At 53.5% G+C, this 25,289-nt stretch overlaps 1 protein-coding gene across 4 annotated transcripts in view; it reads left to right on the top strand.

Annotated features, from left to right (window-relative positions):
- Positions 1-1,807: 1,807 nt before the first annotated feature.
- The window catches only part of BACE2 (beta-site APP-cleaving enzyme 2), a 45,986-nt gene continuing 22,504 nt past the window's right edge, over positions 1,808-25,289 (top strand). For 3 of the 4 annotated variants that reach the window (XM_023538205.1, XM_023538206.1, XM_023538203.1), the window contains exons 1-6: positions 1,808-1,959; positions 11,171-11,387; positions 14,568-14,696; positions 15,819-15,953; positions 17,922-18,023; positions 21,640-21,789. In XM_023538205.1, coding sequence (XP_023393973.1) covers positions 14,637-14,696; positions 15,819-15,953; positions 17,922-18,023; positions 21,640-21,789 — 447 coding nt within the window. In that variant the 5' untranslated portion in view covers positions 1,808-1,959; positions 11,171-11,387; positions 14,568-14,636. The remainder of the gene's footprint in view (positions 1,960-11,170; positions 11,388-14,567; positions 14,697-15,818; positions 15,954-17,921; positions 18,024-21,639; positions 21,790-25,289) is intronic. The other variant, XM_023538204.1, reaches the window with a different exon arrangement.

The raw sequence follows: 25,289 nt of genomic DNA, 5'->3' as shown, positions 1-25,289 counted from the left end.
AAGTAAGCCAGAGAAAAGAAAACGTCTCTCAGAAAATCACAAGGGAGAGAAAATGTGCACATGAAGCCACATTCGCAGCTACTGGGTGTTAGGACGTTGATGCGTCCACTTGAGGGTCACGGTTTGACCCCCACAGATGGCCGCTAGACCTTCAGGTAGAGGCCTTGAGTGGGGATAGACTGTGGCTCCGAGGGGAGGCCAGGTGGAGATAGATTGGGGTTCAGCACTCGGAAGGCATTTAAAGCCCTAAGGCTCAATGCAGTCAGGAGAGAGTGTCGGGGGCCCAGAAGTGGTTCCAGAGCTAAACCCCAGGAAGCTCCAGCACCATGGGGCGATGGGCAGCGCCCAGCAAGGTGGCTGAGGTGGGCGGTCGCAAAACTAGGACAGGTAGGAACCCAAAGTGATGATACCTCTAGGTAAAAACGTCTCTAGTTTTTGTCTAGTTTTTTTAAACTTGATTTTCAGCCTTTGGGGTTATAGTTGCATAGTCTGTGTTTATTTTTAAAAGGTATTTCTTTATTCTGTAAACATTTGGCTGTGCATCTGGCCTTGGGGTAGAGGCTGCAGGTAAAAAGATGGGTCCTACCCTTAGACACCATTGTCCTCTGGGGAAAGACGGGTGAAACCCTTGAAATCCAGGGCAGCCACTCAGTATCACTGGTCACTGGGGACCTAACTGCAAGTTCCACCCACGGCGAGAGAGCATCCCACACACAGGAGAACGGCCCTCATGAGAAAGACCAACACCATCAAATTTGGGGGACACGCAGCAAACGAAGCATGTGGACCATCCATTGACACGTCGCGTGAGGGGCTGTAACCTGCTGTATCTACCTGGAGAACAGTTCAGCAGTTTTTAAAAACATTCCAGACGCACCTACACTATGACCACACAAGCTTCCCTCCCAGGTCTTCACCCAAGAGAAATGGAAACCTCTGTTCAGAAAATGACTGAGCAGGGATGTCCCTGGTAGCTTCGTTCAGAATAGCCTAAAACGGGAAACAACCAAAATGCCCGTCAAGAGGGAGACAGACAGACAGCTGGCGAAGCATCCAGGCGAAGGAACACTGCTTACCCAGGAGAAGAAAAGTAGAGACACACACAGCAACGTGATGAGAATCGGAAAAAAATCATGTTGAGCAGAAGAAGCCGGACTCAAAATCCACACTATTACATTTATGGGACATCCAGGGACCATCCCATGGTGACAGTCGTCACGAAGTGGTTGCCTTGACTGGCAAGGGGCATAGAAGGACCTTTAGGGAATAATAGCAATTTCCGCATCTTGGTTTGGGTGCCACACCGTGTCCTAACGCACCGGTGGAAAATCTAAGGTCTCGCGTTTCTGTTCTATGTCAATTATACCTCATTGAAACTAAAAAATGACACCTGTGACAGGTGTGCCCAGGTGCTGTGCATTGGAGATGAGCGAACACCCACCTCTAGGAGGAGACTAGGAGGGGGGGTCCCAGCGGGTCAGGGCTTCCGGGTGAGACTGGAAAGGCAGGAAGAGGTGACCCCGGCCAGGTGACAAACCCTGACGACAGCCCTGGGTGAGAGGGCTCTGTCTTGCTAGTCCCGATGGCTTAAAAAGGGAAGACCAGTTAGATGTGTTTATTTTCTTCAGGGCTTGGTACATATGGGAGGCAACGTAGTCCCCCCACCTGCCGCCCCAGGTCCCCGAGCTCCTTACTGGACTGTGTTCAGGTCTCAGTTTTGTAACAGCGTTTTAAAAATTTCTGATCGCTATAAGTTTTTTCCCCCAAGTCATAAATGGCTCTTAGTATTTTGTGTTTAGAATGGTTCGAGCACCTCGCTTTATGCAAGTGATCTCATGGTTTCTTCCCCCCTCCCCCTTAAAAATAAAAGCTGCAGATTCTCGTCGACACTGGCAGCAGCAACTTCGCCGTGGCCGGAGCCCCGCATTCTTACACAGACTCGTACTTCGACACAAAGAGGTGAGCCATGGGCCCGGGGCTGGGCGTGCCTAGGTTCGGGGGCGCCCCGTGAATCCTTCACAGTACCCTGGAAACAAGCAGCCAAAAGCCCGTTTCGTTCTCAGTGGGAAGTGTGCGCGTGTAAGTATATGTGTGTGTGTGTGTGTGTGTGTGCGCGTGCACACGTTTGTGAGCACGTATGTGTGTGTTGTACGCGGGCGTGCGTGTGTCTGTGAGTGTGTTCGTTCCAGGGCCATTCTTCCAGTCTCCTGCGTTCTCGTGGGGTTCGCTTCCCAGACGTGCGAGTCACACAGCGGGGTCGTTACACCTGAGCTGCAGGGAGCAGGTGACGCTTGGGTGTTTCCGTGGTCCCTCGAGTTCTAAAGTGGAGGTGGGCTTGAGCGGGGTGGGGGGCACTTCGGACACGAGCATGTGACCGTCCGGGCAGGGAGGGCCTGGGCTGCTTGCAGAGCCACCTTGGCCGTGTCCCGCAGTCCCACAGGGGCCGAGGTGTGGCGCGTGGAGACCGTTTCTGGGCGAGAGCGTTCCGTGGCTCCTGTAGGAAGGGTGAGTGTGCGCGCACAGAGCGTCCAGCCGTCGGGGGTGGGGTCGCGAGGAGGGCGTGGAGCCAGGACGGAGGTCTCTGTGTGGTCTGGGCCTGGGGACAGCCCCCAGGGCCTCACGTCAGCACTCAGCTCCGGGGGAGTCCATGGGGTCCTGCAGCTGCTCGAGTGCTGTGCCCACCTTGACTTCACATCGGTTTTTGTGGCCCTGAAATTCGAACTCAGCAGATGAAGCCAGTGCGCTGACGTGTGGTTTGTAGAATAGCGCCACAAACCGCCCACAGACTCGGAACCGCCACGTCGGATTTCCCTGCCACAAACCTCGTCACTGTCTCCCCGTCTCACTTGCTTCGTCCACAGTCTCCTGTTCCAGAGAGTAACCCCCAACTTACCTGGGGGGAAAGTGGGCGAAAATAACAACGGGAAGCTTCTGCAAATCCCGGGCGACTTTGGTACAGCAGGACGCCTCGCCACGCGTGAGAGCCGGGCCCCTCTGTTGTGGAGCCACGCCACGTCTTGGTCTCCAATTTGGTGGCACGTAGAGCCACGGTCTCCGTCGTGTGAGGTGCGAGGCGGTGCTGGCTAGCGCTTGGCGGGCCCTCGGGGACTTCAGAGAGATCCGCTCGGCCCCTCCCTCCAGGAACCTATAGCGTAGGTTATGAGTCAGGGGATGGATAACCTGTCATCTTTTATCCAGGATGAAACTCCTGGCCAGTGATTGCTTTGTGATGGAGTCTAACATGTGCCCCCAAAGTTGCGTCTGCAACCACAATAGGCGTGAAGTGGGGGAGGGGAGGTATTTCTGTGTGTGTGTGTGTGTGTGTGTCTGGTGAGAGGGCTAAGGGTACCTCGGCTACCCTTTGACTTTGCCCAAAGGTGGTTTGTCCAAACCCTCTGCCCCAAACTGCCCCCCACCCCGACTGCTCACTCTCAGCTGCTTCGTCATGAAACAGAACTTCGCATTAGCCCAAACCTCTCCTTCTTACTCGTGTGGCACAGGAGGCCCAGAAGCCAGGACGCCTGCCCACGATCAAGTTCTAGCCTGGCAGCTCCCCAGTCTCCAGCCCAGCACCCCCTTTTTACGCCAAGTGCTCTGCGAGGCTCTGAAGTGGAGCAAAGCGGTGATGTAACTTACCTCTAGACGTGATTCCGATGGCCCGGATGTAGGACAGGGGAGAAGAAAAGGGGGTGATTTATAGAGAGGTGGTCAGTGCCTCGAGGTGCGGACGCTCTGGCTGGGCTGCGGTGGGAGGTGTGTGAAGCAGGGCGTGCGTGAGGGCACGCAGCCCAGTGTAGACCGATAAAAGAGGGTTGGAGTAGACCGGGATGCCCAGAGCCGCTTGGGTCAATGACGTGGTTTTCCAAATCGGTGAAGAATCTTGGTGAAGTCCCCTCAAAAGTATGGCCTTCCCTCGGCTCACCCTGTAGACGCACTCCTGGCAAGTTCAGTGTGATTATAAAGCTCTGTAAAGGGTGTTTATCTTGGTGGCAAAGCAATCCTAGCCCCGCGTCCTTCCTGCAATGAGGCTCTCGTCTGTACACTTAGCCAGCTCCCCACGCCCACCGCGGGCTCTGCCTGCCACGGGCAGAGCGGGCAGATCTCGAGCTCTGTCACAGGTCGGCAGGCTTCCTCCCCACGGGAAGCTTGTGTCCCGTCACACACCTGCAGACACGTGACACAGAGAACAGCAGTCCGTCCCAGTGCAGCGGAAGGCGGGGTGGTGCGTGCCACTGCTGTCCGGGTTTCCATGTGCGTATCCGACCCCATGACGGTCACTTCCTCCCCGGTAGCTCGTGGCGGTTCTTTGGCATAGCCGGGGTTTGACAGGGGTCACGGCCCAGTCTCCAACCCAGTCACCGTTTGTCCATGCGGACACAACCACGCTCACATTCCAGTCAGCATTACGAACACTGGGTACAGTGCCACTTAACACGTGACAACATTGAACTGACTGCAGCCAACCTGCCAAACCTCGGCTTTGTTCATCGTTTGGCTGCACCATGCTCCCCTGTCAGGTTTTAGCAGGACACGGGTTTTAACTTACCTGTCCACCTTGCTGGCCCGGTTTGTGTCCAGGTGGCCGATGCTCCTGTTTTTCACACCCAGAGAATAAGCTGTTCTTGGCTCCTTTGCACCCAGTTTAACGTGGGAACTCCTGGGAACAGAGCGAGCACCCATGACGGCTGACCCCCAGCTTCGGGCTCCCTCCCGGCTCTCTGAGCTCTCCCGGTTCCCATGGATTTCCCCTTCCGTGGGCAAATGAAGAGAAATAAGGGACAGTGCAGGGGACGGCCTGGCTCCTTTCTCCCACTGGCCGGCTTCACCCCACTGAGTGGCACTTATGCATTCCATCCTTAGCTGGGCCACCTCATTGGCAGGTATTGCTGGAAGCTTCTCAGCACCCGAGAAACGTCACTCAGATTTTGGCCTCCAGCTCCGATGCCACCTTTTTTCAAAGAGAACTAACTGTTCTTCTACAGGGCGGTCAGGTTTCTCCTTAGCCGAATCGGATCGAAGCATCGCATCTCTGAGCGTCCGGCGCGCGTCAGCTGCAACCCCGAACCATGATAACTTTCTCTTGTCTCCTGTTTTCTTTTACGTGAACACAGATTTGTTATTGTAAAGTTAGGAGCTTTGCACATAATTTACTCTCTGTGTCAATTACGTGTGGTTCGTTGCTCTAACGCTCTCACCTAACTTGGGTTATCCGAGGTACACTCTCCACCGCTGCATTTGATGGAAGCCAGGAGAATGTTCTCGCTTTTCTTCTCGGCTTTTCACAAAGGTTTCTTTTCTGAGACGCAGCTCCCTGCCCTGTGATGTGTCTGTGTTTGCTTACCCCTCTGATCTCCCTTAGTTATAATAAGGTTTCCGGTTGGGTTCGCGAGCCTCTGGTTTCAAGTCCCCCAGACTTTGGGTATTCAGGTTTAATGCTCCCTGAAACATTTTGCAGTAATTGGAGATTTGGCTTGGGGTTCTTTGACAAAATCTCTTTGATTTGCAGAATGAGTCGTCGGGCGACCATTAGTCATTTGTGTATAGCTTGTTCCCATCAGAAGCCTGCTTTTCACGGCTGTGAGAGTTCCAATGAATTACACTATAGCAAAAAGAAGGTGGTGTGTTTTTAAGATGTGCTTCTTTTTTAGCCAATAAAATGGCCTCTGGCCAGTTGGCTTGATGACAGATCCAATATACTCATCCCTCTGACCTGCTGATGTATTCAGGAAATTCAGTATATTTCCACTGAAGTGCCCCCTCCCCCCGAGCTCCATCTGGGCTGAGCCCCACAGAGTGGGCGTGGCAAGGGACAGTTTCTCCTCCTCGGCCGAGGCTGGTAAGCGGAATTAGGGTGTGAGAGAATGACCTGGGGGCCTCCCTAAGGAGGCCGAACTGGACCCCCGAAGCCAAATGCTTCATCTCTCCGTGTGACAATGACAGATGCTTTTGCCCGATCGTTTAGGTAATTTCTGGAGCGTGTCCAGGAAGAGACGTGCCCCGTTGGCACCCGCCAGCACCGGCCGTTGTTGAGGTTGGTGAGCTGCCGGGTTAGGCACCAACCGAGCAGCGCCTGGGCCGTCAGCGGCCCCACCTGCTCTGGTCCTGTGGTCTGGTCACTTCCAGAACCATGAAAGGGTCTAGGAGGGGGATCTGGTCACCTGCGCCAGGCCAACAACCCCGAAGGCACACTCCGAAACCGAAACGTGCTGCAGCGCCCCCGGGGAGGCTCAGCCCCGTTCTTTAGACCTCACCCAGGTGGGGCGACCTCAGAGCAGCGGGCGGCCCACGGACTCAGCTCTGCACCCCCACCTTCCCTTTCCTGTTCTCCCCACACAAGGGTGGGTTTCTTCTGCAGCCATCGAGTGCTCTGCGACTTCCTCCTCGGTTCTGTGGATTCCGCTTCTCATTCCCGGGCTCCCCGGGCCGTCTTACAAGAGGCGGACCGTCTCCCGAATTCGGTTCTAAGAGATTCTGCTGCTGTGGGTGGACTTTTGCCTGCTCCCCGCATCCCTGATGAATTGCTGTTTCCGAGCACGCGGAAAAGCCACCTGGGTTCCCTCTCGACCTGGTCGATGAATGTGCAGAGTGATTGAGAGCCAAGGCCACTCAGTGCCACGAGGTAGGACGCTAGACCGTGAGGATGGACGGACGGATGGACGGACGCGTTTGGTTTTAACTTAGTGCCGGAAACTGTACATCAGCCACGCCGCAGGCTGCTCACAGCTCACCTCCCGGGCCCTTGCGGTGAGGTTGGGCTCAAGGATCCCCACGAGGATAAGTTCAGGATCCCTTGTCCTCACGTCATCTAGGACCGTGCTTTCTGCAAAGCCGCTAGCTACGTGTGGCTATTTATACTGATGTCAACTAGTAGTTCAGTTTTTTAGTCACACTATAGTCACATTTTTTTTTTACCACTTTTTAAATTTTTTATTCGTTTCAAGTATACAGTACATTGGTCAGACATTTATATAGTTTATAAGACATTTCTAGTGTATATAGTTTATAAAATTGCTGCTTTTCTCCTCAGGCTTCCCACCTAACCGATATATTACTGCCGACTGCATTCCCCATGCCGTGCTCCCCATCCCCGTGACTATCTATCGACTACTAATCTGTACTTCTTCAGCCCTTCACCCCATTCTCCCAGCCCCCCAACCCCCCTCCCCTCTGTCACCAAATTGTCCACTATATTCCTGAGTCTGTTTTTGATTAGTTTGTTCTTTTTGTTCCTTAGATTCCGTATATCAGCGAAATCACATGGTATTTACCTTTCTCGGTCTGACTTATTTCACTCAGCATAGGAGTTATGGTTCATATGTACAATGGAATATTACTCAACCGTTACAAAAAATTGAAATCCTGCCATTTGCAATGACATAGATGGACCTATAGTCCCGTTTTAAGGGCTGAGTAGCCACCTGTGGCTGCCGTGTGGGACAATGTCGCTGCAGGCCCTTCCTGTCTCACAGCGGGTCTACTGGGCTGCTGGCCTGGGACACACGACAGCTCTGCCTCTCTGAATCAGGCAAGGCCTCTCCCCCTCCCCGGCCCCCGTAACCAAGTCACCTCCCACACATCGGCCCCTTTTCATGGGGTGGTTAGACTTCAGAGTGACACGGTTCTGGATAGTCAGGAAGAGTAGCAACTCTCGGAGCGTTTTCTAGGAAAAAACAATCCTACGTTTTTGGGTTTTTTTTCGGTTTTTATATTTTGTTTTCACATTGCAAACCAGTTAGATTTGCTTCAGCCTCAAAGGGAGTTTATGTAAAATGAACACCGGCAGCGAGCTGCACTTTTTTCCTCTGTTTTTTAATTATTTTTTTTAATGCCCGTTTATTTTTTTTCATACTATGTATACATAATTTTTTTTAACATTTTATTTTTTTATTTTCTCCCTCCTCCTTCCCCCCTCCCTTCTGGTAACCACTTGTCCATTGTCCATGTGTCTCTGTCTGTTTGTCCTGCTCATTTGTTGCTTTTAGGTTTATATCCCACGTAAGTGATATCGTGGTTTTCAACCTTTTCTGTCTGGTTTATTTCGCTTATATGATTAGTTCGAGGTCCATCCATGTTGTTGCAAATGGCAATATTTCATCTCTTCTTATAGCTGAGTAATATTCCACTGTATATATATGTACCACAGCTTCTTTAGCCAATCATCTATCGTAGGACACTTTGGTTGCTTCCATATCCTGGCCACTGTGAATAATGCTGCTATGAACATCGGTGTGCCAATATTTTTTCGAATGTGAATCCTACATTTTCTAATAGGAGTTCATACATTGAATTCAGGCAGCAAATGAATAGAGCATTATAATAACAGTAGCTATTGGTGCTGCGTACCTGCTATGTTCCAGAGTTTTGTTCTAAATGCTTTACGATATTAATTCCTAATCCTCAAAATTAACCTAATGAGATATGGTACTACTATATCATCTCCATTTTTCTAGTCGAAGACACCGAGGCACAGAGAGGTTCATTAAGTTGGCCCAGGGTCACACACAGCTAATAAGCAGGTGAACTAGCATTGGAACCTGGGCAGTATAACTCCAGCTACATTTCATCTCTCTGCAGATAGCACCAAAATATCCAGAATGTTCCCTCCTATGAGGGGCCAGCAACCTAGTCGGGCGACTGTCGAAGACACACGACATAGAGATTCAGGCTCTTCTCGTTAGCCTGGGCAGATGCTAATATTTTCGGTAGCCTGGACCAAGTTAAAACAACTTCTCAAAAGAAAGTCATGGCACTTTAGACCGTTTTGGGGGAAAATAACTAATCTTCTAGATCAGGAGTTAGCAAACCAGGGCCCACAGGTTCCATCAGAGCTGCCGTCTGTTTCGGGAGTAAAGTTTCTGGGCACACAGCCAACGATGGCTGCGTGGCTAGCGTCTGTGACCGCCTCTTCATTATGCTTGCGGAGCTGAGTCCTTGTAATGGAAGTCATGTGACCAACAAAAGCTTAAACAGTTTTTTTCCAGGCCCTTTACAGAAAAAGTATGCCAACCCTGTGCTCGGTCCTATTCTGCAAGCATTTCAGAATAATTTATTAGCGTCTTCCGTGACCAATCAAATTTCTGAACTTGTTAAAAGACCCGCATTGTCCAAAGGGACTGAAGAACTCAGCATTTTCATTACTGTTCGGCCCCTGCATGGCCCCTGCCGTGTGCCAAGCACACCTGGACTTCCGCTGACGCTAAAGCTTGCGTGTCACCAGCCCTCAGGGGCCCACGATTCCGTGAGCAGGCTCTGCACTTGATGGGTGTGATTTCCAGTGGGTCCCGGGGCCCACCCACTCTCACGTCCGCCTGTCCCTGCCCGTGTCAGGTGATGAGCACGCATTCTCATTATGCCGCTCTCCCTTGGAGATCGTGGTGGGCGAGCTAAAGCAGTAAGCAAACATGAAAATTGAACATTCTTTACATTTTACATTCCATTATGAAGTTAGAATCAACTAAGTTGCTCTAAAATATATCCGCCAGACATTTTTTTAAATAATTTTTTCCCTGATTATAAAAGTTACATATGCAAAAAATGTGGACGGGCCTAACCGCAAACTGAGTGTCCCCCACGAAACCCCCCTACGTGGAGGAGGTAGCAGCTGTTATTATCGGGGGGTAATAAACTATCTCGAAGATGATTCTGGCACATGCATAAATTTTTCTCTTACCTTAATTTTTTTTTTTTTTATGTCATTGAAAATGTCTTAGGAAATACTGTTTTTCAGTGCTGTGTAATAAATAGTCCACCATATGGTTACACCATAATTTACCAATTTCCTTTTTACTGGGCGTTTAGGTGGTTTCCAACTTTTTCTATTTTCAGTCTGTCTTTGAATGTGAACCTCTGTCTGCTTCAGGGGTGTCCCCTTAGGGTCAGATTCTCAGAAGTACAATTTACTAAATTCAGGACTGTCAACATTTGAAAAGCTCCTGGATGTACAAAAACAAGAGAAGTCACGTCGTCTCTGACCTGACTTCCTCCCTGACCCCAAAGAAGACTGCGCTAGTTGCTGTCATTCTAAAATAAGGACTTAACAAGAGCGTCGTTCAGAGGCTTAATATTAAAACCGAGTGAAATGGAAAATGCAGGCAAACGGGAACTCTCTAGAATTATCTGGTGATTTGACACTTCTAGGAATTTGATCGTTTTCCTCGTGGGGACATGGTTTCAATGCCCAGATATTTGCTAAAAGATGTCCCTTGGGCTTCTTTGTATATATGGCCCAGCAGAGTCTGCAAACTCGAATGGGCGTGAGAATTACCTTACAGGATTGGACAGCCCAGGGCCTCGACGCCTGCTGCCTCTCCCCAGGATGTCCTTCCCCGTGGCTCATGGTCTTCATGCAGGTGTCACACATGCAGACCTATCGGAGAGGCCTGGCTCACTCTCCTCCCCTCCCCTTGCCTTATTCCCCGAGAGTTCTGACCGCTGCCTGGGATTTTGTGTGTTCACTTGTCTATTGTCTGCCTCGTTTCATCTGTCTCGTTCACAGTCTTATTTTGTTCATGTTATGGTGTTTGTGTAACTCCTACCCCTAGCTCTCGATGCATGTGGGGTTGTAGATGGTGTCACAGTGATCCGTGTCACAGCATGTCTGAGGCTTCATCCCCCACGTTTTGCTCTGAGCATCACCAGCTTTGGGGCAGGGGCGGGGAGCCTCGAGTGACGTTGGGCCAGTGCGGGCCCTGAGGAGGAAGCTCGTCACAATGGTGAGTGTGGCTTGGTCTTTATTAGTCACGTTGATAGTGTGACTCAGGCCGCAACCGGCCCAAGCTGATGGCACCTCCTTCTAGACTGCCAGCCCCTCTCTGTGTCACAAATCAGCAGTGCAGGGTCCCCGCAAAGCTTGTGCCCTAAGGGCTCACGCAGTTCAGTTAAACACCTGAATTCTGGGGTTTCATTGGGGCGCACAGATGTTAAACTCAGGGGCCTCACGGTAAGCCCAGGACTTCTTACACATGGCTTGGAAAACACGACCGTCACCCAGGTGGTTAGCAATTACGATTTGTGGCAATGTTGCTTTGTCGACATGAACTCTGGTCATTGTCAAGAGCTGCTTACGGTCCCCTCCGTGAGCAGGACAGCTGCCTTTGCCGCCGTGAGGGCCGCCCTGTGAGACACGGACCACGGGCAGAGCATGGCACTCCCTGTCCTCTGTCTCCTCCAGGTCCAGCACGTACCGGCCGAAGGGCTTCGACGTCACCGTCAAGTACACGCAGGGGAGCTGGGCCGGCCTGGTGGGGGAGGACGTCGTCACCATCCCAAAAGGCTTCAATGGTTCTTTCGTGGTCAACGTCGCCACGATCTTCGAGTCGGAGAATTTCTTCCTGCCTGGGATTAAATGGAACGGGATTCTAGGACTTGCTTATGCCGCCCTGGCTAAGGTAGGAATAATCCAGAATGTGAATATACCAAGAAATGGGAGGGGGTTCTGAAGACCTGTCACCGGACAGTCCAGCACGTGGGTGCAGAGGGGCCAGTGAGAATCACGTGGTTGGGACAGACCAGTGGCCACAAATATATTTCTTAGCATTTTTTAAATTAAGGGTAAATGGCACAATTCTTTAAACCTTTGTGCGAACATCACTTTTTTGTTTGTCTTCTGTTTTCATCTATTTTCCTTGTGTAGTCTCAAAATGTTAATAGAATCCGACCACTTTGATTGCAGTGTTTGTCTAGGAGTTCTTATTAGGGTAGGATTAAAAGAAAAGATGTTTATTAAATCTCTACGTTGGTGTGAAGATGGAGCCTACGGGAGATGCTGGAACCTCAGCAGGGGCTGAGACAGCCCTGTGCTGCCTACCGTGGCTCCAGGTCACCCTAAGGGGACTCCTGCAGCTGGAGCATGGGCGACTTGAAAGCCCGCCCTGGGGACAGCCGGTCACTGGAAGTAAGATGCGCCAAGGAGAAAGTTTGAAACCTCCCTCGCTCCCACCAGCATCAGAACCGTCACAAAATGGGGAAAGACAGAGTTGAATGTTCTCCAAACATTTGTCCTCGGGCCGACCCACAGGAAGTCCTGCCGGTGTGTGGGAGTAGGGGCAGGCTCCCCGAAGCCTGGGGAGTTTCCACCGGAAGACGCTGCCAGAGGCAGGTGGGCTGGACACTGGCTGTGCCCGAGGCAGGTTTTGTGCACAGGTGAGCAAAGCAGGAGGTGGTCACCTTTCCTGTCTGGAATCAGGTACCACGCCTTGTCCTCTCGGTCAGGGTCAGGCTTCAAGCCGGAGCTGGTGGAAAACAACAAAGTAGCCCCGTTTCAAGAGTGGCAGGCGTGGTGACAAGAGCCCCCCTTAGTCCTCGAGGATCCCAAACAGAACACCTGTTTTCTCTTCCCTTAAACACATTTGCTCCAGCTCAGGTGTACTAGCAAACGGTGTGCGTGCGTGGGGAGGGAGGGGATGAGATTAGGGGTTGGGGGTGGGGGGCAGTGGGCAGGCAGGTCCCCAACCCTGTGGCTTCTCCAGGAGAAAGAATGGTCACGAGACACGAGGCTGAGAACATGACAAGATGTTGGTTCTCTCCATTCTCGGGCAGACTTCGTAAGGCCACGCTGTGCTCATTTGAGAGACATGAGGGCCAGCAGCTTTTCCCTCGCCCCGTGCCTGGTGGCCGTGTGCACATCCCACTCCATCTGCAGACTGGAAATAATTCACATCCCTAAATGCCGACAATGCGACCTTGGGCAAAACGTTTCATCTTCATGTGACTTTGAAAATGAAAGATGTGTGGACTGTTTTTATGCTGATTATTGGGAAGATGGTAGAGGAAAGCTAAATGATCTGGAATTAATAAGATAGAAGACTTCCTTTGAAAATAAACTACTTCGGGCCTCTTTGGGGGGCCCGACTCCTCATAGAACCTTTAATCTTTTCATCTGTGAAATTCCAAGATCGGCTGCCCGTCCCCGGGGACAAGGAAGCGGTCACAGGCTGCGTCGGAAGCACAGCCGGGAACAGGAGTCCAGGGCCACCTGGGTCGCTGGCCCAAACAGGTTTCTGAAGTACGCTGACTGAGCACTCAGGGTGGTCAGGGTGTGTTGTGGTCCTGCGCCATCCTAGATCCCGCCACGTGTGTCAGAACCACCTACGGGGTCTCCCACTGCGGGGGCCTGGGTCCAGCTGCACATCTTCTGAATCGAGTGCTCTTGGTCCCAGGCAACTGTGCATTTTTAATCCTCTAGAGCAGGGGTCCCCATCCCCTGGGCCATGAACCAGTGCTGGTCCGCGGCCTGTTAGGAGCCGGGCTTCACAGCAGGAGGTGAGTGGCAGGCAAGCGAGCGAAGCTTCGTCTGTATCTGCAGCCGCTGCCCGGCGCCGGCATCACTGCCTCAGCTCTGCCTCAGGTCATTAGGCATCAGATTCTCACAGGAGCGCCGGACCTTGGTGCCACAAAGGCTGGGGACCGCTGCTCCAAAAGGATCCTGGAGCACAGTCCCACCGCGGAATGGCTCGACAGAGTAATGACAGACCCCTTACTGTGTGCCGGGCACTGCTCCTAGCCCCTCACGTGACACCGACCCCTTTAAGCCCCAGACCGGCTCTAGGGGCCTGTCACCATCCCCGGCTGACAGATACGGAAACTAAGGGGCGAGTCCCACGGCCGGGTTTCGATTCTGGGCCGTGCGTACCGTGCCGCCCCTCAGGAAGACGGACGGAAGAACGGCAGACTGCGTCTCCGCCAGCCCCGGCCGCTTCCAGAGACGCCCGCGTCTCGCTGACCCGAGCCCCAGGGGCTTTGACAGAGGCGACGCGGAGAGACTTCCAGGATGCCATGGATGCTGGGAAGGGAGCAGGAGCCGGCGAACTGCTCGGGAAGAGGCGCGTCTGCTGACAGCGGGCTCCCCTCGCCGCCTCCAGAATTCCGGTCTGGCTTCTCACGGGGACGGACGTCGGCGCCTTCGGCGGGCCACGGGCGGCATGTGCCTGCGGCATCTCTGCTACTGCAGCTAGGTTTTCATTAAGAACGTGCACCCCATGGCGACGAGCTGATACCTCCCAGTTGTCACAGCCACAATCTAAACACAAGTCTCTCGCCTTCTTTGGCGAGCACCAGCGTCCTTGGTCCACCCCCGACTCAGAGCTATTCGCTGACCGTCCATGCCCCTTTGGGATGGACTGTCCCCACGGGGCGGTCACCTCTCATTTCTGCAATGGACAACTCGCTGTGGCTGGAGGAGGCGAATGTGCTTTTCCTGAGGCTGCAGCTCCTGGAGACGCTGTTCTCTCCTTACTCCGAAACGTCTAAGACTAGAAGCCCCCAGCCGTCCCGGCGACCGCGTCCCCGTCCGCCGCCCGCCTCACGAGGCGGCCGTGGCGATGAACGCGACAGCACCCTAACAGCTTCCGAAATACTATCTTATTTTCACGACATGGCCGTCGCAAAAGGAAAACGTACCAAGGGTAGCGGGTCCTGTCGGAGGTCTCTGGATCCGTGTGCGTAGTCATAAGCTCGTTTATTCTTCAGCGATGAAAAGACTCAGTGTAAAGGGAAACAGTGTTGTCTGTCGTGCCTGGTGTCTGCACCGGGGCCTGCTCACTTAGCTGTCCCTTTTCATCCTCCCGCAGCCATCGAGTTCTCTGGAGACGTTCTTCGATTCCCTCGTGGCACAGGCGAAAATCCCCAACGTCTTCTCCATGCAGACGTGTGGGGCGGGCTTGCCAGTGGCTGGATCTGGCACCAATGGAGGCAGTCTGGTGGGTATCCCTTAGTCTCAAAGAGGCGAAAAGTCTGTTTTATTAAGACCCCGATACAAATATGAGACACGTGGGCACACTGTAAAGTTTTGATCATCCTTATTATAGAACCTATTGAAATGGGTAAAATTAGGTGTTATTCTCAGCTTTCCTAATCATCCTGCCATCCAAGAGATGAAGCTCGTTGCTTCCCAGATTCCATTAAAGCTTCTTACAATTCTCCTCTGAAAGGTAACGAACTATTTTTGATAGACGAGGGAGGGGCCCGTGGGGAGGGCGTATGTAGCAGGTGGGCCTCACTCTGGGAGGGGGAAGCAAGGGAGTTGCCTGTGGTTTCCTACATTTGATGCGGAGACACGGGACACCTGTACATCCCCATTCTCTATATCAACACACACACACGTGCACACGCGCACACACACGCACACACACATGCACACACACGTGCACACACACTCACACGTGCACTCACACACGCACACACACAGCACGACTGTTTTTAATGAAACAGAATCGAGCGCATGCGCGCTGCGGATGAGCTGTAGCCCAAGCATCCTCCTGATGGGCCAGCGATGAGAAGCAGGCTCAGCTCCTTGCATTTGCTGACAGTGCACCTGCGCTCAGCACCTTTCTCTACCCTCTTCTCTGGGGACGGGCAGGCTGAGGGTCTGTGGGGTGATGTTTTATAGTCTTCCAAAATGAAGTTTCGCATAGGGAACCTGTTTTGTCCTGCTTTCCACGCAGGCGTGTGGGGCGGGAGGTCACCTTCTGACTTCCGAGGGACCGAACGCCTATCAATCGACGCGGTTCACTGTTTTACCGCGTTTCTTCGGAGCAAAATCCCAATATTGTAATGCTGGAATCGCATGCACCTCCTTTACGTGAGGGGAGCCGCCAAAGCATCTCGATTAGACCAGGGCATTGTTCGACCACCTCTGCATACGTGGCCCCGAAACGTCCCCATGTCATTTCCAAGCACACATACTCGTGTCGTCACGTCTCAGCCGAGCGACGGCGCCGACTGCGGGGCCGTTCCGCCTCGTGAGCGCGCTGCTCAGTGTGACGCGTCGTTTTCCTGCACCTTGTTTTCTGTCTCATACTTGTGAATGTTTTTCTTCCCAGGTCCTGGGTGGCATTGAACCGAGTTTGTACAGAGGAGACATCTGGTATACCCCGATTAAGGAGGAGTGGTATTATCAGATAGAAATCCTCAAGCTGGAGATCGGAGGCCAGAGTCTTAACCTGGACTGCAGAGAGGTACCCACGCTACGAGCCCCTTCGCGCCCGCGTGTCCCCGGGCCTCCCGGCCCTCACAGCTGGCACCTGAGCGTGACACCGGGAGGCCCGCTGCGGGACAAAGCGGAGATTCATGACATTCGACGCTACAGGCCTTTTTGTGTGACAAGTTTAAATCAATGACCCCCCTCCCCCCCAAAAAATGATGCTCCCTTTCACCACTTGCCTTAACAGGGAGAAATTAGCATAAAATGGCGAGCGAGGAGAACCCCGATTTGCCTTTGACTGGTGGTCCTTGAACTCTTGAGTAGAATGCGACACGGAGGTTTCTATCAGCATGAGGGAAAGAAGAGGGACTAAACAATGAACAAAATGAAACCCAAAACAGATCATCAGCTGTATCCCGCATTCCCAGCAGATCCCCTCCTCCCTGGAAGGCGAGCGGGCCCCCGAGGATGTGTGCGGCGGGCGGATGTGCACGGCCGTGAGCCCAGGTCTCGCCAACCTCGCTCACCCCCGCCCCGCCCCCACCACTGCCTTTTGGCTATATTGTGGCACGCGATGGCATTAGGGTTACGAGGACCTGAGGGAGCCTCCGTCTGCCGAAGCATCTTCCAAACGGTTTCTGAAAACCAGCGGCATTTTATCACATTCCTGCCGTGTACCTCCGACTCGTCCCTCACTCGCTTTCATGTCCGCCCTGCCGTCCGCCGCAGCTCATAGGCGGGGTGCCGCTCACAGACCACAGGCTCATACACAGGGTGCCGCTCACAGACCACAGGCTCATACACGGGGTGCCGCTCACAGACCCACGATGGTCCATTGCACTGTGGTAGTGTTTCAGCGCTGAGCCCACTGATGTGTTCATTGTCGAGAGGCGCTTATTGGCCATTAACGAATCCAGTGGTAGGATCGAGGTGCCTGAAGTGAAACACAAACTGCGTGTGAGTGTGTATGAGTGTGTGAGAGTGTGTGCGTGTGTGTGAGTGTCTGTGAGTGTGTGAGTGTGTGTGAATTAGAGGACAAGCATATATCTGGAGGTTTGAGACTTAGGTTTTTGGTTCTTTCCTGCTCACCCGATAAGAACAAACAGCAAAACCCAGATCTCGCAAAGTTCCGTTTCTTGAAGGCCTTTCATATGTTTACGTTTCTTACACACAGAAAAAGTGATCATTTTAAGGACAAAGTGGATCAGATTCAGCTTAAATTTGTTTCTGAACTGAGCATAATTTTACATTTGAAGAGAATAGGAACACATTGATACTTTTCAACTCCACATCATTCTTCATTTCTGCCACCCGCCACCAGAACAAACCCTTCCTTCCTTCTGAACTCACTGGCGGGGCATTTGGTCCTATGACTCGTGAAAGTGGGAAGAGTAAATTGCCCGCCACTCACTCCGTTCCCAGGAACCCTTGTCCACACAGCGATGTCTCAGGTGGCTGGAGGGGCCCAGGTCCTCTATCCTCCGTACCAGCCACGAGGGGAATGGCGGAGGAGGGGACAGTGCTGACAAAGCCTGTGTGTGTGCGCGTGTGTGTGCGTGTGTGTGCGTGTCTTACTGAATGTGTCTAGCTCTCTCTTCATGGGCAGCATAACAGGTGACTTTGTACGCTTTGTGTAACTGGCATTTAATCTGTCATTTCCACCTCTGAGGACAAATGGGTCTTTCCTCCTTGCCCGTCGGGGCTCTTTGACAAGCGATTTGGGGCCTCTCTGACTGAGGGACAGACAAGCCCGGCACTGGGAGGGCTGCTGACTTCGGTCACGTCACTTTCCTTTCTTGGCCTCCGTTTCTCTCCTGTGAAGTGAGACTCTTGGGCTCAGAGACCTTCGATCCCGAACTCTGGGAATACGGAATTAACTGTAGGCACGAAGCAGGTACCGCGGCTGCCCCAGTTGGTACGTGACAGAGCCGTGCGTTGCCGCGGAGTGAGTGCCCTGTCACGTGCCTGTCACTCACGTGCCTTCTCCCCTCCCCTCTCCTAGTACAACGCGGACAAGGCCATCGTGGACAGCGGCACCACGCTGCTGCGTCTGCCCCAGAAGGTGTTCAATGCGGTGGTCGAAGCCGTGGTCCGCACGTCTCTGGTGAGTTCTCAGGACCTGACAAGCTTAAGGCCATAACCACAGGCTGGGTGCCTCCATCTGAGGATGTCGAAGGGTGTTTGGTCTTGTTTTTAACTATTATTTATTAAGTTCACGGTGTTGCTCTTGAACGTGAAATAATTCCTTCGTTTTAACCTGAGAGGTCTTGGATCTGAGCGTGCGATGCTTTTTAGTGTTTCGAATGATAATAGCATAGTTGGTGTAGTACTTTTTTAATGTAAGGGAAAAAAACACTTGGTAATATTACTACAGTAAAGTAAATAGTAAACCAGGAATATGTTTGTAGCCCTTAAAAATACACCAGAAATCAGTCGTACGTCCTCCTGGCCTTCATTCCAGCTGTGCTGGGATTTTAATTCCTCCGTAAAAGAGACAAGGGCCGATCGGCCAATATAATAATAATCGTGTGGCCGTACTGTGAAATCCAACGAGAATCACCATCAAGGACAACATGACTTTCGGGGACCTGGCTGATGGTATTCTCAGTGTGACCCCACCTTTCCAGTTTGGGGCACCAGAGGGGACCAGACAGCGTCGATTGGTAGGAACGTGGCTTCAAGGTCACGGGGGACTTTTCCTGGACAGTCTTGACCCTGGTGGGAACGTGGCCGAGACGGCCGAACGTGAAGGGCAATCTCTGGGACAACGTGCAGCCGCTGCTTCGTCACGGGCGGTTGCAGAAGCCTGGGCTCTCCGTGGTCCCCGCCCAAAACCTCAAATGATTCAAGTGCCGTGGGAAGAGCCGCGGGGAGATGAAAGGGGCGCAGGTGGGAAGGAACGCGGGGGCCCGTTCGGAGCGAGACGGTCTTCGAGGCGGCGGCCCGGAGCCGTCCGCGATCTGCCGAATCAGAAAGAAAAAGAGAAATGGCTGGTGAAGGTTTTGGTGCCTTCAATTCAGGATGTCAGCCGCAAATCAGCCCCTGCTCGAAATAAGGATGGAGCAACCTGCTGATCTTCTTCAGGAGTCAAAACGTCCTCAGCGAGTCCCCACGAGCGTCTGCACGTGGGACGTGCTGAGCTGTGACTGCTTCCCGCTGTCCCCAGGCAGTGCCTGCAGCATCCGAGTGTGCCAGGGCCGTGCAGTCCGTGAAGTCAGCCCCGCTCCGAGCCTTGAGGACGCGGAGCTGGGGCTGACGGGCGTTGGCACCGCCGGAGTCATCGCATCACGTGGCCAGCGGCGACCGACTTTGTAAGGAAACCACGAGGCGGAAGGACCGAAGTTATGAAATGTGTTTGTCCTGGGTGAGAGACGGTCCTGTGACTCCAGAGCCCGTGTCGGCAGGGAGAGACCTGGGAAGGTTGTTTGTCTTGGGCAGGGACCGTCCACGAGGCCGGAGGCGTCACCGTCTGTCCCATTGTGCGTGGACCAAAGAAGCGTTTGTCCTCTGCGTCTGCTCGCTCTCTTGGTGCTCGGGTTTTCGGTCTGGTTAAGGAAGGGGCTGGCTTCGGAGTGAACGCAGCGCAAACCCACGCTCTGGCCCCTGGCGCGGACTGTTGACACGGAGTTTAGGACAGGGATGGTTTGCAGGTCTGTATTTTGAAAGGAGCCCGCTGGGGGTCTGTGTGTGGTGAAGACCCAGACTAGGCCCCCGACTTCTCCAACTCGAAAATGCAGAAACGGGATGGCCCCCACTCGAAGGCGACGTATGACGTGAAAGCTCTGTCCCCCGAGGCACGTGGCCTGGCCCCCGGAGGCCTGGGTAGAGGGTCCCCCATCCAGGTCTGAGCTGTGCCCTCAGGCGAGCTACTCGGCCCCTCTGAGCCTCATCCTTGTCTGTGGTTAGACCAGCTCTTAGTGCTGACGCTGGAGCTTGAGTCCTGGATGCCCGGCCAGCCGCCTCGGCTCTCCCGCGGATCCAGCAAAATGCCCGCCCACCTCCATCGACGCGTCTGGCAAGAGGGCCTTTTCCAGGATGCGTGTGTCAAATCCACCTAACTCTTATACAAAGCAGGAGGAAATAACGCCAGCATTAGAAACGTCATAGGTCGATCGCTAACAGTTTGGGCGGGGAGCCTGCAACAGGTGAAGAGGGCATGGGGCGTTTTCTCCCGGCTGTCACCCCGGCGGGGGCGGGACCGACACCCACACGCGTGTCATCGTGTGCAGCATGGGCGCCCAGGCCACAGTCGGCCCGTGACAGCACGGCGTTCTCGGCCCTTGCCCTGGTCATCCTCTGCTGCGTCTCTGCTTACCTGTCTCTGCTTCCGTCACACCCCGCGCCTGGACCCTCCTCCCGTCCCTGGACCGCTCTTCGTGGAGGGGTCTCTTTTGCTGGCCCACTTCTCGGGGTGGGTCCTGGGCCCCTCTGCTGCCTGTACTGTCCCCTAAGCAGCGCCATTCACAGCCACGTCGTCACATCCCACCCCCCCGTCAGCGATTCTGGAATGCGGCTGTCTACCCCCAGCCCAGCCCCTAGGGTTCGGCCTGGGAGAACACGTGACCCCCAAAACCCCACTCGGACGCCCTAATGACACCTGACGTGCCGCAGAGCTCGGATCTCTGGTAAATGCACAGTGGTTCCCTCCCAGCCTGTCTCACGCCCCTTCCCGTCCTCCGGGCCAGCCTCCAGGGCCGTCATCCCTGTCACACAGGGGGGCGGGTCCCACGCTCTGCCCTCCGGCCCCCACCACACCTCACCGATGCCTGCCCGCCCCTTCCTCTTCAAGGACACTCCCTTGACAGACAGTGCCCCTCCTCCTGCCGTAATGCAATGACCGGACACACGTGAGCCAGCCTGTCCCCATCACGTGCTCCAGCTCTGCCCCGAGCAGGGCACCACGCTGGAGGTGTCAGAAGAGGCGCCTCCGACACGTACAGACGCAGCGACTAGTGGACGCGAGTGGGTGCCGTCGCCCTTCCAGGCCCGAGGCGGGTGGCCGTTCTGTTCCCCACAGATCTTTCCTGAGTGTCTCTGATGGGCTCGGTGTTAGGACTAGAGGTGGGTGCCGACAACAGGCCGCTGTCCTTGGAGGACTCAGACCTTAGTGCAGGAAACAGAGTGAATCTATCACACCGATAAATGTGGAACTGGGGGATGCCTGGCCGGGTACCATCCCTATGTGAAGGAGTCAGGGAGGGCTTCCTGGATGAGGCAGCCTCCGAGCTGTGACCTGGGGGAGGAGACAGATGTTCCAGAGGAGAGAGAGCCCGCGGGGCTCTGCTCCAGGAGCCTCGCTGGGCGCAGGGGGCTCGGAGGAGAGACAATGCCTGACAAGGGCCTGGAGGGCCACGTTTAGGATCTGGCGTCTCTTCTAAAAGGTCATTGCAACTACCGCGTGACCTTGGGCCCGTTACTTCGCCTCTCTGTGCCTTGGTTTCTGTAAAGTAGATGGGACAACGTTACCGCGCCGGTGGCGGCGTTCAAGGGTTAGGGTGATGATGGCTGCAAAGCGCTTGAGGTGGTGCCGGATGCAGCGAGCGCCCCTGCGGATCTTAATAGCTGTTATGCTGTCACCACTGTCACTCTTCCAGGGGACTGATGTCTCCGCCGCTCGGTCCCAGTTAAACGTTGTTTATCCCCGTGACGAAGAGAGCCGAGAGCTGTTCCCCACAGGTGCGCCAGACGAGTCATTTCTCCCGTGATCTCGTTTTGTCCAGATTCCAGAATTCTCTGACGGCTTCTGGACTGGGTCCCAGCTGGCGTGCTGGACGAATTCCGAAGCGCCTTGGTCTTACTTCCCTAAAATCTCCATCTACCTGAGAGACGAGAACTCCAGCAGGTCCTTCCGCATAACTCTCCTGCCTCAGGTATGAGCTTGGATGTGGGCTTCTGTCTGTGCCGTGTAGCCTGCAAGAGTAAAGCAGCTCATGCCTAATGCGTGCAGCTGGATGTCACGCCTGTATCGGATAGCGATGGTTGGCTATGCAATCGTGCTGCGTAACAAACAGCCAAGAAAGCCAGCGGCCTTAACCATGAGCATTTATTCCTGCTCATGGGTCTGGGCAGGCCCACCGATCGTGCCAGGCTGGCTCACGTGTGTCCGGGCCTAGGATGGCCTCACTCACGCGTCTGGTGGCCGGGTCAATGGAGTGATAGGACCGTGGTCGCTTGCCACCCAGCACTGCCTCACACAGCGGTGCAGGGTTCCGAGAGAGAGAAGAAATGCCCAGGGCTTCTGAGGTCTGTCTGGACCCAGAACTGGCCAGTACCTGTAGCACAGTGCTGTACAAACAAGACCACAGCCAGATTCTTGGGGGGACGGGGGGGGGGAGTAGACGCCGTCTCCCAACGGCGGGAGCTGCAAAGTCACAGCAGAAGGGTGTGGCTACAAGGAAAGGCTGAGAATCAAGGACATTTTTGCAGCATCTGCCACGGCAATGATACGCTTTTTTACTTATCTATGACTAAATCATTCGATTCTCAGAGATGAAGACGTTTTTTCCACATTCAAAAAATCGTGGATTCCTTCTTCATCCTAAGCATCTAATTCAATAGACCAAGCTCGTCTTCCTTAGCCTGTCCTTCCCGTGGCCCTCACTCACACCACTCACGTCCCCTCCGCCACTCCGGGAACCTCCAGAGTGCCCCCCAGGCACCCCCGGTCCCCACTCTGTGTTCCTCTCCAGACTTTTGCCAGATTAATCTTCCTAAACCACAGCTTTCAAACCCACCATTTAAAGAATGACAGCGCCTTTCCCCGGCGTGGCTTTTGATGACCTCCTTGCTGGACCCTTCCTTGCTCTCCAGCCCATTTCCCGCTACACCCTTGACCCTCCTGTCATCGGTCACCATCCTCCTGTACTTTGTCCTAACCTTCGCTTCCGCCCCTCCCCCGCCTGAAATGCCCTCTCGTCCCGACTCCATCCGTGTATCCAAATTCTTCTCATCCTTGAAGACCCAACCCAAGCAACCGTCTTTCGTCGAAGCTCCACCGAGCGGTATAACCCGTTTGTGAGCTCGGCCTTCAGGCTCATAACACGTGTTTTCTACACCCCTGGCACGGGATCGTGCCTTTAGGGTATGTGTGATGCTATCACCTTCTCCCTCTGACTTCTGTTTTCAGAAAGAACGCACACACTTCTATGTCTTTCTCAGCTAAATGAGTAATTCCTCGAGGAGGAGAACCGTTGAGTTTTGAAGCCCACCCTTCCTTCGGGTAGTGCCCGATAGAGATTCGTCAGATGCTAAGTCTGTGTGTCTTTGTCGTCATCTGATGAATCTGGGATAAAAGAGTGGGATTAAGGGGCAGGAAAGGAAGGATGACTTCAGAAGAAGCAAGTAGATGATAATCCTGCGTTTTCCTCCATTTTTAACTTTATGTGGGGGGCAGGGCACTCCAGAAACGGGCAGCTGTTGGGGAAGATACCGAAAGCATTGAGGAACACAGCCCAGCAGAGGACACACGCTCCGGGAGCGAGAGCCTCGAGTTACGGTCTGAGCACCGCCCTCGACACATTATAACTTTAAGCAGCTCACTTAGCTCTTCCTGTCTGTCCCTTTATAAGGGAGAAATAATGCCACTTGCCAAAGACACTTTCAGAAAACTGTGGTCTCCTTGGATGAACAGCGCCGCAAAGAATGGTGTTGGAATGATACGTTTCAGCATCTTTAACATAACGTGCTCTTTACGGTCGCATTGTGGTCCGTCGAACGGCGATATGTGGGTGTCAGTTCATCGGCGCAGTGTGTCACTGACGTTGAAACCTCGCTCGAGGACGAAGGTGAACGCGTGCTGGCAAATAAATGCCGTGCGGGTGGTTGGCAGAGTCCGGAGCGCCGACGAAGCAGGAGAAAACACAAAAAAACAAACAAACAAACAAAGAAACAAAAAACAGCGTTCAGGGGAAAATCCATTATGTCCAGGGCGGCTGACAGCCATCCAAACTGAAGGTTCGCTGGGGCTTGTCAGCAGCTTTTAGGGCCAGCTCTGGCTTGGGGACAGTGGGGGTGGTGCACCGAGCGAGGTTTGGGAAGATCGCATTTCACTGATGCATCTCCGCCCGAGAATTTAGTCTCATTCTCACTTTTGAGACTGTAGGTCTTCGTTCGTCGACTGACGTGCTCACATTTTCGATGTTTAAAAATCTTCTTGCCCCACGGTTTTCCTGGTTTCCTATGCTGATGACACACATGTCGGGGACAGTGCTGGGCCACCTCCTAACACCTCGGCTCTGCCCACCCGGCCCCCTTCCTAACATTTAGGGGTGTCCCCAGAGTTTGGGAATGGAGTCCCTACAGAGGACCTGCCAGGCAGCAGCAGTAATAGGTGGGCAAGTGACCGCTATCCAGAAACGGTGGCGTCAAAGGCGATTATCTTAAATTTCGTCTGTCACCGACACTATTTTCCAAAACACATGGGCCAGATCCTGTCTGGCCTGTGAAAGAATCAGTCCCCAGCCCACAGGCGAATTCTGGTTTTTCGTTTTTTGTTTTTCACATAACCCTATCAATGGAAGTAGTTTCAGCCTAAGAACCACCGATTCGTCTATTCATGCTGTTTTAGTTTAAGGCAGACAGTTTATTCAGAGATTCTGTAGCTTTCCCAGCATGTTACAAGTTTACGGTTTGGAGTTTTTGCTGCAAGTCAGCTGGGACACACGTGGAAAGGACAGCAAAAGACGCAGAGTCCGTTCGCATCACGTCTGCGTCCGCGTCATCGGCTGCATCGTACATGACAATTGCTTGGGTTTATCATGGACTTAGTTCGCTCAAAGGTGGGCCTGTGTGTGTGCGTGCACATGTGCATGTGTGTGCACGTGTGTGTGCATACATGTGTGTATATGTGTGCATTATGGGTGTTGTGTGCACTGTGCGTGCTTGTGTGTGTGCTCATGTGTTTGTGTGTGTGCATTCGTATGCATGTGTGTGCATGGGTGCACGTGTGTGCATGTGTGCATGTATGTGTGTGCATGTTTCCGTGTATACGCTTGCGCATTGTGTTGTGTGTGCATGTGTTGTGTGCATGTGTGCGCACGTGTGCGTGTGTTTGCTTGTGCATTATGGGTTGTGTATGCATGTGCTGTGTGCATGTGTGCGCATGTGTGTGCTCATGTGTTTGTGTGTGTGCATTTGTATGCATGTGTGTATGTGTGTGTGCATGTGGGTACTGCATGTGCGTGTGCGTGCTGGTGCACGTGTGTGTGCGTATGTGTGCATGTGTGTATGTGTGTGTGCATGTGGGTACTGCATGTGCGTGTGCGTGCTGGTGCACGTGCGTGTGCGTATGTGTGCATGCGTGTGTGCGTGTGTTTCAGCGGCAGCTAAGGGAGCCCCTTTTCCTAGTTTAAGCCAATCCCCGTGAGAAGTC

This window comes from Pteropus vampyrus, unplaced genomic scaffold (assembly GCF_000151845.1).
Source record: "Pteropus vampyrus isolate Shadow unplaced genomic scaffold, Pvam_2.0 Scaffold214, whole genome shotgun sequence".
Classification (NCBI taxonomy): domain Eukaryota; kingdom Metazoa; phylum Chordata; class Mammalia; order Chiroptera; family Pteropodidae; genus Pteropus; species Pteropus vampyrus.
The sequence above is the reverse complement of the archived record's forward strand: the minus strand, read 5'-3'. Positions and strand labels throughout refer to the sequence as shown.